The sequence below is a fragment of the Juglans regia genome, chromosome 10 (assembly GCF_001411555.2).
Source record: "Juglans regia cultivar Chandler chromosome 10, Walnut 2.0, whole genome shotgun sequence".
NCBI classification, from domain to species: domain Eukaryota; kingdom Viridiplantae; phylum Streptophyta; class Magnoliopsida; order Fagales; family Juglandaceae; genus Juglans; species Juglans regia.
Window position 1 is genome coordinate 33,256,854 of NC_049910.1, and position 11,896 is coordinate 33,268,749.

Sequence of the window (11,896 nt, forward strand, 5' to 3'; positions counted from 1 at the left end):
TCTAAAAATTTTGTTCCTTCGGACCTTGGTTCGAACGGTGTGATGTCCCCGCTCTGCTTTGACAGTATATGGGATTGGTGTACCCTATTTCTCTTAGTCAAGATATGAGTTTTGTCACCTAGTTACTATTTCTCTGTCGGGGACAGGGATATGTACAATGGATCTCTTAGACTTAGGTCTTTAGCGATCTATCGTCTAGACTAGACCATGTCAGTCATGATAGTGTGCTGGGAGCTATTAACGATTGTAATTGACTTTTTTAAATCATATTTATATGTCCTCTTTATGAATGATACGTGATCCTTTTATTAAAAAAAAAAAAAAAAAAATCCAAATCCCATATTTTCCTAGAAAATTCCACAATATCCTTTCGCGTTCCCTTGTTGCATTTGCAATTTTGCATCCCAAGCTCTCAGCTCACACCTACTCCAAAAAGGGTAGGGAAAACAAGTCTTTGTATCCAGAGATCCATTCCATTCCTTAGTTTTCCGAGAAAGCTCGAAACTTGCCCGGAAAAGCCTCCGATTTTTCTTTCATGGCAAATGCTTGGAAAAGGGAAAAGTCCTCGCAGTTCCACGCCTCGAAGACAATCAAGACCGTCTGCTTACTCTTTATTAGCACACTCCTTTTCCTCATGTTCTTCATCTATTTCACCGCCCAACCCTCAAGTCCTAACCCTAATCCCCCCTTCAGAACCGATTTTTCTTTCTATCCAATTCCAGCTTTTGATTGCTTGAAGTGCCCTCAGTCCCACCCCGTGATCGCGAACCTCGTGGAGGGCCTCCGATACCCCTTCCTCTACTCTCTCGCCGACCTGGGAACCTTGCCTGATAAGCCCCACAAGAACATTGTCAGAATGCTAAAAGGGAAACCCTTTCGGAAGCCCGATATCTCGGTTTCGATTCAGGAGGTTCTGGAGAAACTAAGAGGTGAAGGAAGAGGTAATGGGCTCGTCGTCGATGTGGGTGCCAATGTGGGCATGGCCAGCTTCGCCGCCGCGGCGATGGGTTTTAGGGTTTTGGCTTTCGAGCCGGTCTTCGAGAACTTGCAGAGGATTTGTGATGGGATTTATCTGAATCGCGTCGGGAATTTGGTCACCGTGTTCGAGGCTGCCACGTCTGACCGGACTGGGAACATTACCTTCCACAAGGTATTTGTTTTTGCCCATTTGTTATTATTATTGCGGCTATTCTGTGCTGAATTTTGTTGATGGCTCGTAATTGTTCATCATTGGAATTAATCAGTACTATCAAGTTTTAACTTTTAAGTGAGGGCTGTGCTGTTCTTATGATCCATTTTTCACTTCCTCCAATTGATGGTGCGAATCTTTTGAACCCGCCAGCGTTAGGCTGGTTTTGGGTAATGCTGTCCAAGTCTAAGATTAGAATCCTGGTGCAAATAATTTCTAGATTCACGACCCATCGGTGAAAACAGATGATTTACTTTATCTGTATGATCTGGGTGCATTACAAAAGATATGTTTTGTTTGCATGGTCTCCGGACTTCTCACATAAAAAATTGGTGTTGAATCTTTTGATCATCGGGAAATCTTTTCGAATCACACTTAAAACTTGTCATGCTACTCAATTTTAGTGTTAAGCCTTTGCTCATGTTGCAGTTGGTTGGTCGGCTGGATAACAGTGCAGTTTCAGCAACAGGTGCAAAGATGGCATTCAAATCCAATGAAGAGATAGCACTTGAAGTGAGGTCCATCCCCCTCAATGAAGTAATCCCAGAATCAGAGCCTGTGCTTCTGATCAAAGTCGATGTTCAGGGCTGGGAATATCATGTTCTAAAAGGAGCCTCGAAGTTACTAATGAGAAAGGGAAGGGAAGCCCCATATCTCATCTACGAGGAAGATGAGAAATTGTTGCAAGCCAGTAATAGCAGTGCCAAAGAGATTCAAGACTTCCTACAAACTGTGGGTTATAGTCATTGCACTAAGCATGGTACAGATGCCCACTGCACCAAGACAGATTGACGCAATTTTCTACCTTAAAGTTTGCTCTTAGAAATGTAGCCCAAGTGCAGTATGATTGGTGGCTCGCCTTAATGATTATGGAACTTAATCTTCCAAGAGTGAAAGTAAGGAATATTGTCAGAGTTGCTAATGACACCTCGGTTACAAAGATGGCATTTACGTGGTTGAAATGCTAGCTTATTTATTGCCTAGAGGATAACATCCATGCGGGAATTGACAGACGCGCAACAAAGTTTGGTTTGATGAAGCTGCAATGCCGTTACTAGCTAGTTGATTATGCATAGTTTTTGTCAACAGTGCATCGATTTGTAAACTTTAAAATGTAAAATTCTTTACCTTTTGTTATTTGGTAGATGCACTGATTTTTTATGGAATGCATTGAGGAACAGGCGATCACTGATGCGTCGTCCGGTTTACAATTTATGAGAACTTTTTAAAGGTTTTGAAAGATAATTTCCCATCAAAAGCTGACTTGGCATCAAACCACTTTAAATGGAAAATGAATGGCATTAAACGAGTAAATAATTAGGGGCAAGAAAACTCTCACAAAAGGTCCAGTTTGGATATATAAATGGTTTTATCTCATTATTATAATTTTTTTAAATTTTTTAATAAAATATAATAAACTATTTAATTTTTTTAAATTTTAAAATAATAATAATATTAAAAAATAATATTTTATTCAACTTTTATTTAAAATTAATTCATCACTGTCGAAACGGGGCAATTAACTACCGAAGTCGATTGTGCAACTACAAAGAGATTGTCTTTTCCTTTTTTTAGGGTGATTATACGTATTGTAGTGGTACAAATACAATGCCCCCTGTATACGTTACAAAAATCAAAAGTTTCAGCTGGCTATAGCCGCGCCAAAATATGAGTTATTACAATAATGAAAAATCTGATGAAACACAGTCCAAGAGTGAAAATATGTACTCAATGTAGCTCCAATGATTAGTCACGGTAATCTGTCAAAGCATGCATGAGAAATTACGCGCTATCAAAACAACATCTCAAAAATTATTACAAGAAACAGAAGAGGAAATTATGGTTAACTGTCAAAGCATCTCAGAGTGTTAAGACTGGCCAATCTCTCGCCATCCCTTTACATGGCATCAAATGATTAGATGCTAAGTAATATATGATAAATAATTTTTCAATCATTTAATGCCACGTTAGAGGATGATGGCAAGAAGGATGATTAATAGCACTTCTCTTATCTTTATGGAGATGAGACGTGGGGGGATATTCTATTACTTGAAGAAGAATTCAGTCAAAAACTCTAGGAGATCTAAATCTCTAGGATACAACAATTATAAATGGTCATTTCACGCATGCATTATGTAATAGCATTGAACAGCATTCATAGCAACTAGATCAAGTATTGTGCAAGGGAAAGAAACAAGTGAATTCCCACCTTTTAGGTAAGATATTGATGGTAATAGCATCCTAAAGTTTGCCAAAGGCCTTGTGGCCAGATAAACTTGCTCCCTTGTTTCATACCCCAACCCTCCTTAAAAAAAATATTCTAAATTTTATTTTAAACATAATTAGAAAAGCCAAACCCCAATATTACAAAATTTAAAACAATAGAATTGAAAAGGAAAAATCACCCACTAAAGAAAACAGAACTGTCTCAGGAGAAAATGATTAGCAATAAGCAGCATGAGAGTTGATGATTCTGTCATACCTCAGTCGCTAGACTAAAATATTTGCTAGAGATGGCAACGTAGGATGGTTGGAAGCAGAAAGCTCATGCCTTTAGGATTATTTAGGACCACTAGTATTTGAAGGGCCAGCTCTCTCCACCATAACATCATAAAGTTGCTTCCCATTCTGCTTGTCACAAGAAAACAGCAAAGATTGAAATACTTAAAGAAAAATCAAAGCTTCAGGTTAACAAGAATCCCTTCCAACTCATGAACCATCTTCCTAAAATACATTTGTAAATCACCCCTTTATTCCCAACAAAGCCATGGTAAGATGTTGGCAGAGCTTAATGCCAATAAAATGTATGATTTTGTTTCTTTTCGTACTTACAAAAATCACTGGAAAAAAGTGTACTTGTCCATCAGGTTTTGTTTGTGTCTCTTTAAAGTACACCAAAATTGGGAAATTTGGCCACCAGAGCTCCCAATTCACAAATGTCGAATACCTGTAGAAAATCAAATAGGTGAGTTCAAGATCTGTGGAAATTGGTAAACGTATGGATTGATAAAATTTACTTACTTCCAACGGTTTTTCCCACCCACGAAGACATTTTCACCTGAATCCTGAAGCTGGTCTCCAACTTTTACCTCCTAAAAACACAATTGCAACAAATACTTTCAGTAAATTGATCATTGGCTAACTTTAGATGTGAAAAAAGAAGAATAAAACATGCTACAAATGATATAAAAACTAGAAGTTTAGGACTCAAAATCAACCTGACGAAACATAGAAGATAGCATGTTCATCTAAAAACACATATTTCTTAGTCAAGGTACTTGAACAGTATGTGAACCTAGTTTCCATTTAGAGAGGAAAAAGAACCGCGGGATGGTGTTGTTGTTGGTGCATCGTTGTTGAGTTCAGGAACAAGTTTCTAAATGTCTCAGGACAAGTGCTGCAAAATAACTACAATGTTGCATCTACTTGCTACCAATAGAAACCATTAGAACATATACAGCCATACAGGTATGCTTATCTGTGCATGCAAGCATGACTAAAGTGACGATGGTGCTGATAAAATAAGTTACTTGTAGGTTCCAGTACAAACCAACCAGTCAAGATGCCAGAGCCTTTACTCAAACAAATTCAGGTAGCTTCTCTTAAAGAGATCATGCTAATCTTTGAACTAACACACTAGTGCAAAGGAACAAATTCACAGAAATGACTACATACTGACTCTAGATAGAAATTTAACCTATCTCTTTGTTTCAAATTTAAAAGAAATGGTACACTTTTGGGAAGGTTAGCGAACAAACCAGAGCCTCTTCATCAAAGACAAATCTCACTCTTGTAGTCTGGAAGAAGAAATAAATATGTTAGCCAGTTTCAGGGAAAAATAATTGCATGAAGTTGCAACACGATGGAAAATGAAGTCAGTCTAGCTTAATTTTTAACCGAAAGACTGCTTTTTATCTATTTTGTTCATCATTCATGGGATACCCCATTCTCAAGGCATCATGAAATCATTTAGGTTCAATCAAGATACAGAACCCAATAACAATAGGCAGCCTTGCCCCCTTAATTCTTGTAATTTCAAAAACGTCTTGCAACTTGTAGTTCTATTTACAGTTACCTGGAACAAGAGAAGTGACCCAAGGAGACCAATAGGTGCAGCTGGCAACAGATTATTTGTATAGGCAAGCCCGCCAGCTAGAGCTGTTTCAGTTATCATTTGACACTAAATCAAAACCTACATTATAGAAGTAATCTTGCTTGGAGAAAGGAAGGATAGTTGATGAGAAATTATCAGATGCAACGAATACAACAAAGTCCAATGACTTAATTCTAACATTCCTAACATGGACAATCAGGAATTAGTTAATTTATCTGCTTCTAATGTAGTTGTAAATGTTGGTAGTATGAAGCTAGGAATCTCGTATCTATTTGGTGTTGCTCATCAATAACCAAATGATAATCTAATTTCAAGCAGAAACCAGCTCACAGGCTTGATTTAGTCTGACAATGACTTTCAACAAACAGCACTGCTAAATAAATTTAGAAGCTGTTCAATCTATAACTAAATCCAGATATATGCCACTGCAGATATACGAACGACTAGTCATTGTTTGGTAAACATATTCAGTACACCAGTGTAATATTCATTCCTCTCACGTGAGAACTGTGAACCCTACCCAAGGAACCATTGTCCTGTGAGAGGAATGTGTAATGCGCTGGGCTAGGATTATGGAATAATTTCTTCTCATTTTGCCAGTGTTCATTTTTATGAAAATCGATACACTTTGTTGTTCAAATTTCTTTGGGCATTTCCTCCTAAAAGTTCAAAATAACTGACAAAAGCCAAATACATAAGAATAATAGTCAGAACCCACCAAGTAAAACAACAGGTATGCGATAATCTGGGTCTGGAATCACAGTCTCTTTGTTCTTGATCCTCCTTCCAAGCTGTAAACACAAATAAATTTCCCGATAAACAAGTTGCACCAGATTAAATACACAGAATCATATTACAATATTATTCCTTATTCACTCTAGCTCTCTTATTAAACTCAATCCACAAGTTTTTTATGCTTATTCTGCCTAAAAGATATAATCAATTTCACTTCGCCAACCTCATAAAATGCAATAAGAATATATGTAACTTTAACTAGAAACAACAATGTAGAATAACAACATATACAAAGATGAAGTGGCACTGACCACTGATGCGACCACGGCAGGGCCTCCATGGGTGCTTGTAGTTTTCATTCTCACATAGTTTTGATTGTACAACACTTTGCCATAGAATGGGTTTCTGAAGTTTCTTACAAGTCCACCTACTTCTCTTTCTGCTTGAAATAGCGTCCAACTCAATTACGTAAATCAAAGTTGAAAGTTTCCAACTTTCAATATCATAGTTCTCCCACAACTTGAAATAACAAAATTTACACAAAACACACGAAAAATTTACAAAAGAAGATAGCCTAAATAAAACAGAAAGTAAAAATTTCAAACCAGCATTTGAGGATGAGAACCTTGAAAATGCTTACTTTGCAAAGGGAGAAAGAGAGAAGTCGACAAGAGAGCGCTCGCCATATTCGGTTGGTTTCTTAAAATTTCTTCTCCGAAACTGATATTTCTGTGTTTTTTCTTTTTTTCGGTCGCTTTTTTTTTGGTCCACAGCTTCAGAGGTGGAAATCAAGGTTAGTTTATAATGATTTTTACTTGTTTTTGCCTTTTGGTCGTTGAAGGCAATAAAACGAGACGTGGGAATTTAATTTTTTGTGAGATAAATAAAATCTGATTTATATCATAAAATCTATTTTATTTTTGTGCAAGATAAATAATAATTTAACTTGATTTTAAAGTAATCTCTTCAATTGAAATAGTAATTTTATTTTAATTTTATTTAGATTTTATTTATTTTTATAAATGAGATGAGATAATATTAAAATTAAAGATTGAATAAAATATTATTAATATTTAAAAATATTAAATTTTTTATTTTATATAAAAATTTAGAAAATTATAATAATTAAATAAAATGAGAGAAATTATAAAATACCTAGTTATAAATATCTTAAATATTGAACCTGTAAATCAGTTATTATACGAAGAGGGAGTGAGAGTGCCTTATCTTCTTCTACTCAGAAGCGCATAGAGAGTGAGAGAGAGAGTGACTCTACACTTTGGTCTTAAAGCTCAAGTCTTCTCTCTGCTAACCTCTTTTGCTGAAACAAAACATATATCTAGGAATAGGGAAACCTCTTCCAATGGCTAATTCTTTGTGTTCCGTGCCTGTTTGTTCGTTCAAGTCCCCTAACAAACCAGGTCTCTCCCTCTCCATCTCTCCTATACGTCTTTTTGTGTTCTTTTCTATTTTCCGCTTGTTTTCTGCTTGAATTTTGGGTGTTATTTTTATCTGCGGATGTGATTTCTTCTCTCTTTTTATGAACATTTGATGGGATTTTCTCTGTAGGGATTTTAATTGGCAATTCTGTTGCTCGGAAGGTTCTTTCGGTGAATGAAGTGTCTCAGAAGTCTCAAACTGCTAAGTTCCAATCTTTGGAAGTTAAGGTAAGTGAAAATCGACCAATATAAGCATGTGCTTAATATTTCCCTTTCTAGCTGAACTGTCAATTTTCTTATGATGGGTTCAAGCCCAAATTTAATATTTTTTTAATCATATTGTAGGTGCCAATTAGACTGAGAAAATAGAACTGACGGTTATGTGCAAATTTATGATATAAAATGGCCATTTTTGTTTTATTGGACTTAATGTATATGGAGTTAAGAGTTAGCTGCTCATTTTATCAGAAAGGGACAAATGAAGTGGTGAATAACTTTTGCTACATGTTCAATTTGTTCGTACAAGATTATAAGATATCATGAATTGTTTTTGAGACTCATCTAAGATATTTTGTAGAGATGATATGCCCATAGCATGAACATAAAAGGTTGGGGGCATTACTGCATACAAAGACATGTGATTGCACTCTACGAAGAGTGGGTGTGGTTCTAGTTAAAAGTGTTCAAAGGCAAGCAATGTAGGTTGAGACTTCAAGAAAAAGAGAACATTGGATAACTCATGAATAATGAGTGAGATTTGGTCTAAGGCTAACATGTACAAGAATTCTAAGTTGCAAGCAAGTAGGATGAGGCATAGTAGACTTGACTTGAGACTGCATCATAGTTTGAAGGCTTTTCCATTTCCATTTTTACTTCTTTGCATTGAAATGAAACTCTGGTCTTGGACCAACAGGCTACAGGAAGTAATCCAGGCACCAAACCAAATAGCATCGTCTGTGCTGACTGTGATGGAAATGGTAAGCTTGTCAAACTGCTGGTTCTTATTTCAGTCTTATCTATTACTTCCAATATTGGATATGGTAGCAATGAGATACAAATAATTAATACTATATGCTAAAGAAGAGTAATCGGGCCTCATCTTTGCGTCCTCATCAAATATGTAGTCAATTGTGTTTGTGATTATGCAATGCTACAATTGTATCAAAGAGTGAGCCATGACGATAACTAGACCTTTGCAGCTCATGTTGGTTGTGGCTGAGAACAAATGATTCTTCTCTTCTTCCACTCTAAAACGTTTTTTACTTCAGAAGTACAATGATTTTGGCACCCCAAAGACAAGCTTCATACTTTGAAATGAGTATTCTCCAGCTTTTTGCAAGATGTTGGTCATCTTTGTAGTAGATCTCTTGTACAAAGTTTGCTCGTCTCTTTTGCAAGCTGGTTTTAAAAAACTCAGTCTATCTAGGGACTTTTATAACTTATGTAAGGCCAAGTGGGAAACTACATTACTCTATGGACTTCTTTTATGTTAATGTATCGATCACTCAGGTTGCTTCCCAATAGTTCCCATGTCTTCTTCTGGATATAACGTGCTTCAGGGTACTTTCAACAGAGTGCAATATAGCATTGTTGATGGAATATAACCATAGCTTTATGGCTGTTGTGATGAGTCCATGTTGGTTAGATGTATTTGATGCATGGCCACCTTCTTTCTAAACTTTCTTGTTTGCCAGATTTTCCAGAACCTTCCAAATAACACTCCCAAATAAGTTCTTTCTTCTATAGCAATGGGAATTCACCAAATAATGCATCTACATGGGCTTCCTGCAAAGAATGACCTAAGTGCTTGATTTGTAATTTTTCCTTCTATGCTAATAACATAAACAGGGATTTCCGTTATGTGTTTGTCTTCCTGTTCCAGGTGCCAAGTCGTGTACTCAATGCCAGGGTTCTGGTGTTAATTCTGTAGACCACTTCAATGGACAGTTTAAAGCTGGTGGATTATGTTGGCTGTGCAGGTATCCTAGTTTAAGTATCCTTTCATCATCGTTATTCTCGTAACTGTGTGTGCATGCATGCATGTGCCTGATGTTTACTGCAGCAAACCAAGAGGATTAGTGTCACTATATCCAATAATCACCATAATGGAACCATATTTACTTCCTGCTTTCCCTATTATTGGCTGAGATATAAAATCAGCTTAAATATGCAAGTCACACATACTCAAAACTAAGGCAGCATTAGGTGTTTTAGAACGAAAAGGTTCCTAGAAATGTTCCAGAAAATAAAGATTGCTTCTTGTTTCCAGCCTGCAGCAATGACAGATGAGGGTATGATACCTGTTGAAGATGCAGATCTCATCACTTCATTTCATTTCCTTGATAGCTATAAATTTAGTTGTTGCAAAACAAATGAAAAAACTTATGTTTGATTTTCCCCTTGATTAAAACATGATAACTCCTCATGAATAAACTCTTTCATTTTCTACTTTTGGGAGACTACAGTCAGGAAAATAGGGTTGCGTCTGCACTCGATTATCTGTTTGCTGTCAGAATGTTATATTATAATCTCAAAGCATTCTCACATGGACGTCCAAATGCCTGGAGCCTTGTTGAATCTTTTTATCAAGCATGCATGAAGGATACAAAAATAAAAAATGCACCAGTTGGTAGTTTCAGATGAAGAGAACTAATACGTCCTCGTAAATGAAATGACAACCTCAAAAAATCCAAATCGATTGTAGTGTTCTTGCATTACGTCTACTTTATGAGTCCCTGATCAGCATGGGTTTCTGCTACAGTTCAAATTAGAAGGTGATTGATACTGGTTTTTTTTTTCCTTGCAGGGGTAAAAGGGAGATTTTGTGTGGGAGTTGTAATGGAGCTGGCTTTCTTGGCGGATTCATGAGCACATTTGATGAATAGAAGCTTGCAAAAATTGGTTTTTCAGCGAATCGACTGTTTTGTGCTGTGTGTTTCACCAGAATTTCTGCATTTTCTCTGAACATCAATATACAATTTGTATGGTGTATATTGTATGGTAAGACTTGAGATTGAATTCATGGCTGCCCGGATTGAACATATATTCTGAATTACCATTACGAAACAATGCTAAATTTTGTAGTCAATGAATTTTGAATGTCAGATCTTTGTTGTCTGCCTTTTTCATTCTAAACCTTTGACTCTTTAAAACAGATTTTCCATTATTCTTTTCAGGCTTTTATGGATTCTTAAAAACAGAACGCACTACGTGAAAACAGACGGTCTAATCTATCCTCTGTGAGCTAGCTTGCACAATTCTTCTTCTAAGGCATGTCTGCATGATGCAAGTTCAGACAATAAATAGGATTTAAGGAATTGAAACGAGGCATACACATGAAAATAAGAATCCTGCTACTTGCAATCTTTCGTAAGGAACACGTTTACATACTAATGATGTTGTAGGCAAAAAGAATTTTCAAAGTTGCATCTCAAAAGAGAAAAATAAAGCTGGACTACCCCATAGAACTTCATAAACCTCATGTTTCTGATACACGGCCCTTCCATCATAAGATCAAATTTTACCTCTGCTTCTATTTGCCAACCAAGATCATGGACAAAAATGTAGAAGCCCTTTATCATCCATAGTTTGAATACGCATATTTTCCTTCTTTCCCCCCTACTTTGAACTTCTTGAAAACAGAGCAAGAGTTCTAAATTTCTCACTTTTGGATCAAGTCAAAGATATATTGTTGCAAAGAAAGCAATTTTACAGAAGCAAAATAGTAGGTATACTATTCATGTCCTTGTAGTTTAGCCATTATACAAATTGCTACTCGTGTCATAACAATAATTTTTTTGATCCGTTCTATCTACTTTACAATAAAAGTAATTTTATAATCTGACGAGTCACATCAAGTTATGTCAGCTTATAGGATTATTTTGTGTAATTCCTTTATGACTAGAGTATTTTTAACTATCTATCAGTGGTAGAGGTTACACATCAAAAGAAAGTTCATATATTATCGTCGAAAGTAAGAAGTCTAGCTCGATCCAATACAGAAATACTCAAACTGTGCTTAGGCAGCTGAGTGGGAGAGTGACAACAGCAGATATTTCCGAGAGCATCAACTGTAGATAAACTGTGACCCAAAGCATTTCTTTTCCTAAAAAAATGGACTATGCTGCATGGAAAGGAAGCATGAAATTGTATGATGTCATCACAAATCTCAAAATATTTCCAAAGCGATTGAGTGAAATTGTTGAACCAATTCACTATAAGGAGAGAGTCCGAATCACTAATGAGGTCTAATACATTGAGTTGGTAGCATGAAGTTAACCCGATTTTCAACGTTGAAAGTTCTGCAAAAGTGTTTATGCCATCACCCAAAAAGTGGGAGAAACCAAACATAAAGGAGCTAGAGGAGTGTCTTAAAACCTCTCCTTCCCAACATCTCCTCTATATTATTTGATCTTTGTT

The 11,896-nt window shown here is 36.3% G+C and overlaps 3 protein-coding genes across 5 annotated transcripts; 2 read left to right on the plus strand and 1 right to left on the minus strand.

Moving 5' to 3' along the window:
* Window positions 1–383: 383 nt before the first annotated feature.
* Window positions 384–2,400, plus strand: LOC109010758. Its single transcript, XM_018991673.2, has 2 exons — window positions 384–1,150; window positions 1,619–2,400. The coding sequence occupies exons 1-2, from the start codon at window positions 536–538 to the stop codon at window positions 1,979–1,981; spliced, it is 978 nt and encodes a 325-aa protein (XP_018847218.1). The 5' UTR covers window positions 384–535; the 3' UTR covers window positions 1,982–2,400.
* Window positions 2,401–2,724: 324 nt separating this feature from the next.
* LOC109010757 lies at window positions 2,725–6,833 on the minus strand. 3 transcript variants are annotated; one of them, XR_001999250.2, is made up of 9 exons: window positions 6,664–6,832; window positions 6,350–6,477; window positions 6,022–6,094; window positions 5,265–5,347; window positions 4,948–4,986; window positions 4,211–4,281; window positions 4,022–4,136; window positions 3,672–3,817; window positions 2,725–2,949 (listed from the first exon to the last, which is right to left on the minus strand). XR_001999250.2 is itself a non-coding variant. In XM_018991672.2 (9 exons), exons 1-8 carry the CDS (start codon window positions 6,722–6,724, stop codon window positions 3,749–3,751), a joined length of 639 nt encoding a protein of 212 aa, XP_018847217.1. In that variant the 5' UTR covers window positions 6,725–6,833; the 3' UTR covers window positions 2,725–2,949; window positions 3,741–3,748. The 3 variants fall into 3 exon arrangements, 1 of the variants encoding a protein (XP_018847217.1); XR_001999251.2 differs by having other exon boundaries at window positions 6,679–6,830; XM_018991672.2 differs by having other exon boundaries at window positions 3,741–3,817; window positions 6,664–6,833.
* Window positions 6,834–7,214: 381 nt separating this feature from the next.
* LOC109010756 (protein BUNDLE SHEATH DEFECTIVE 2, chloroplastic-like) lies at window positions 7,215–10,600 on the plus strand. Its single transcript, XM_018991670.2, has 5 exons — window positions 7,215–7,459; window positions 7,608–7,705; window positions 8,391–8,454; window positions 9,360–9,456; window positions 10,284–10,600. The coding sequence occupies exons 1-5, from the start codon at window positions 7,402–7,404 to the stop codon at window positions 10,360–10,362; spliced, it is 396 nt and encodes a 131-aa protein (XP_018847215.1). The 5' UTR covers window positions 7,215–7,401; the 3' UTR covers window positions 10,363–10,600.
* Window positions 10,601–11,896: the final 1,296 nt, after the last annotated feature.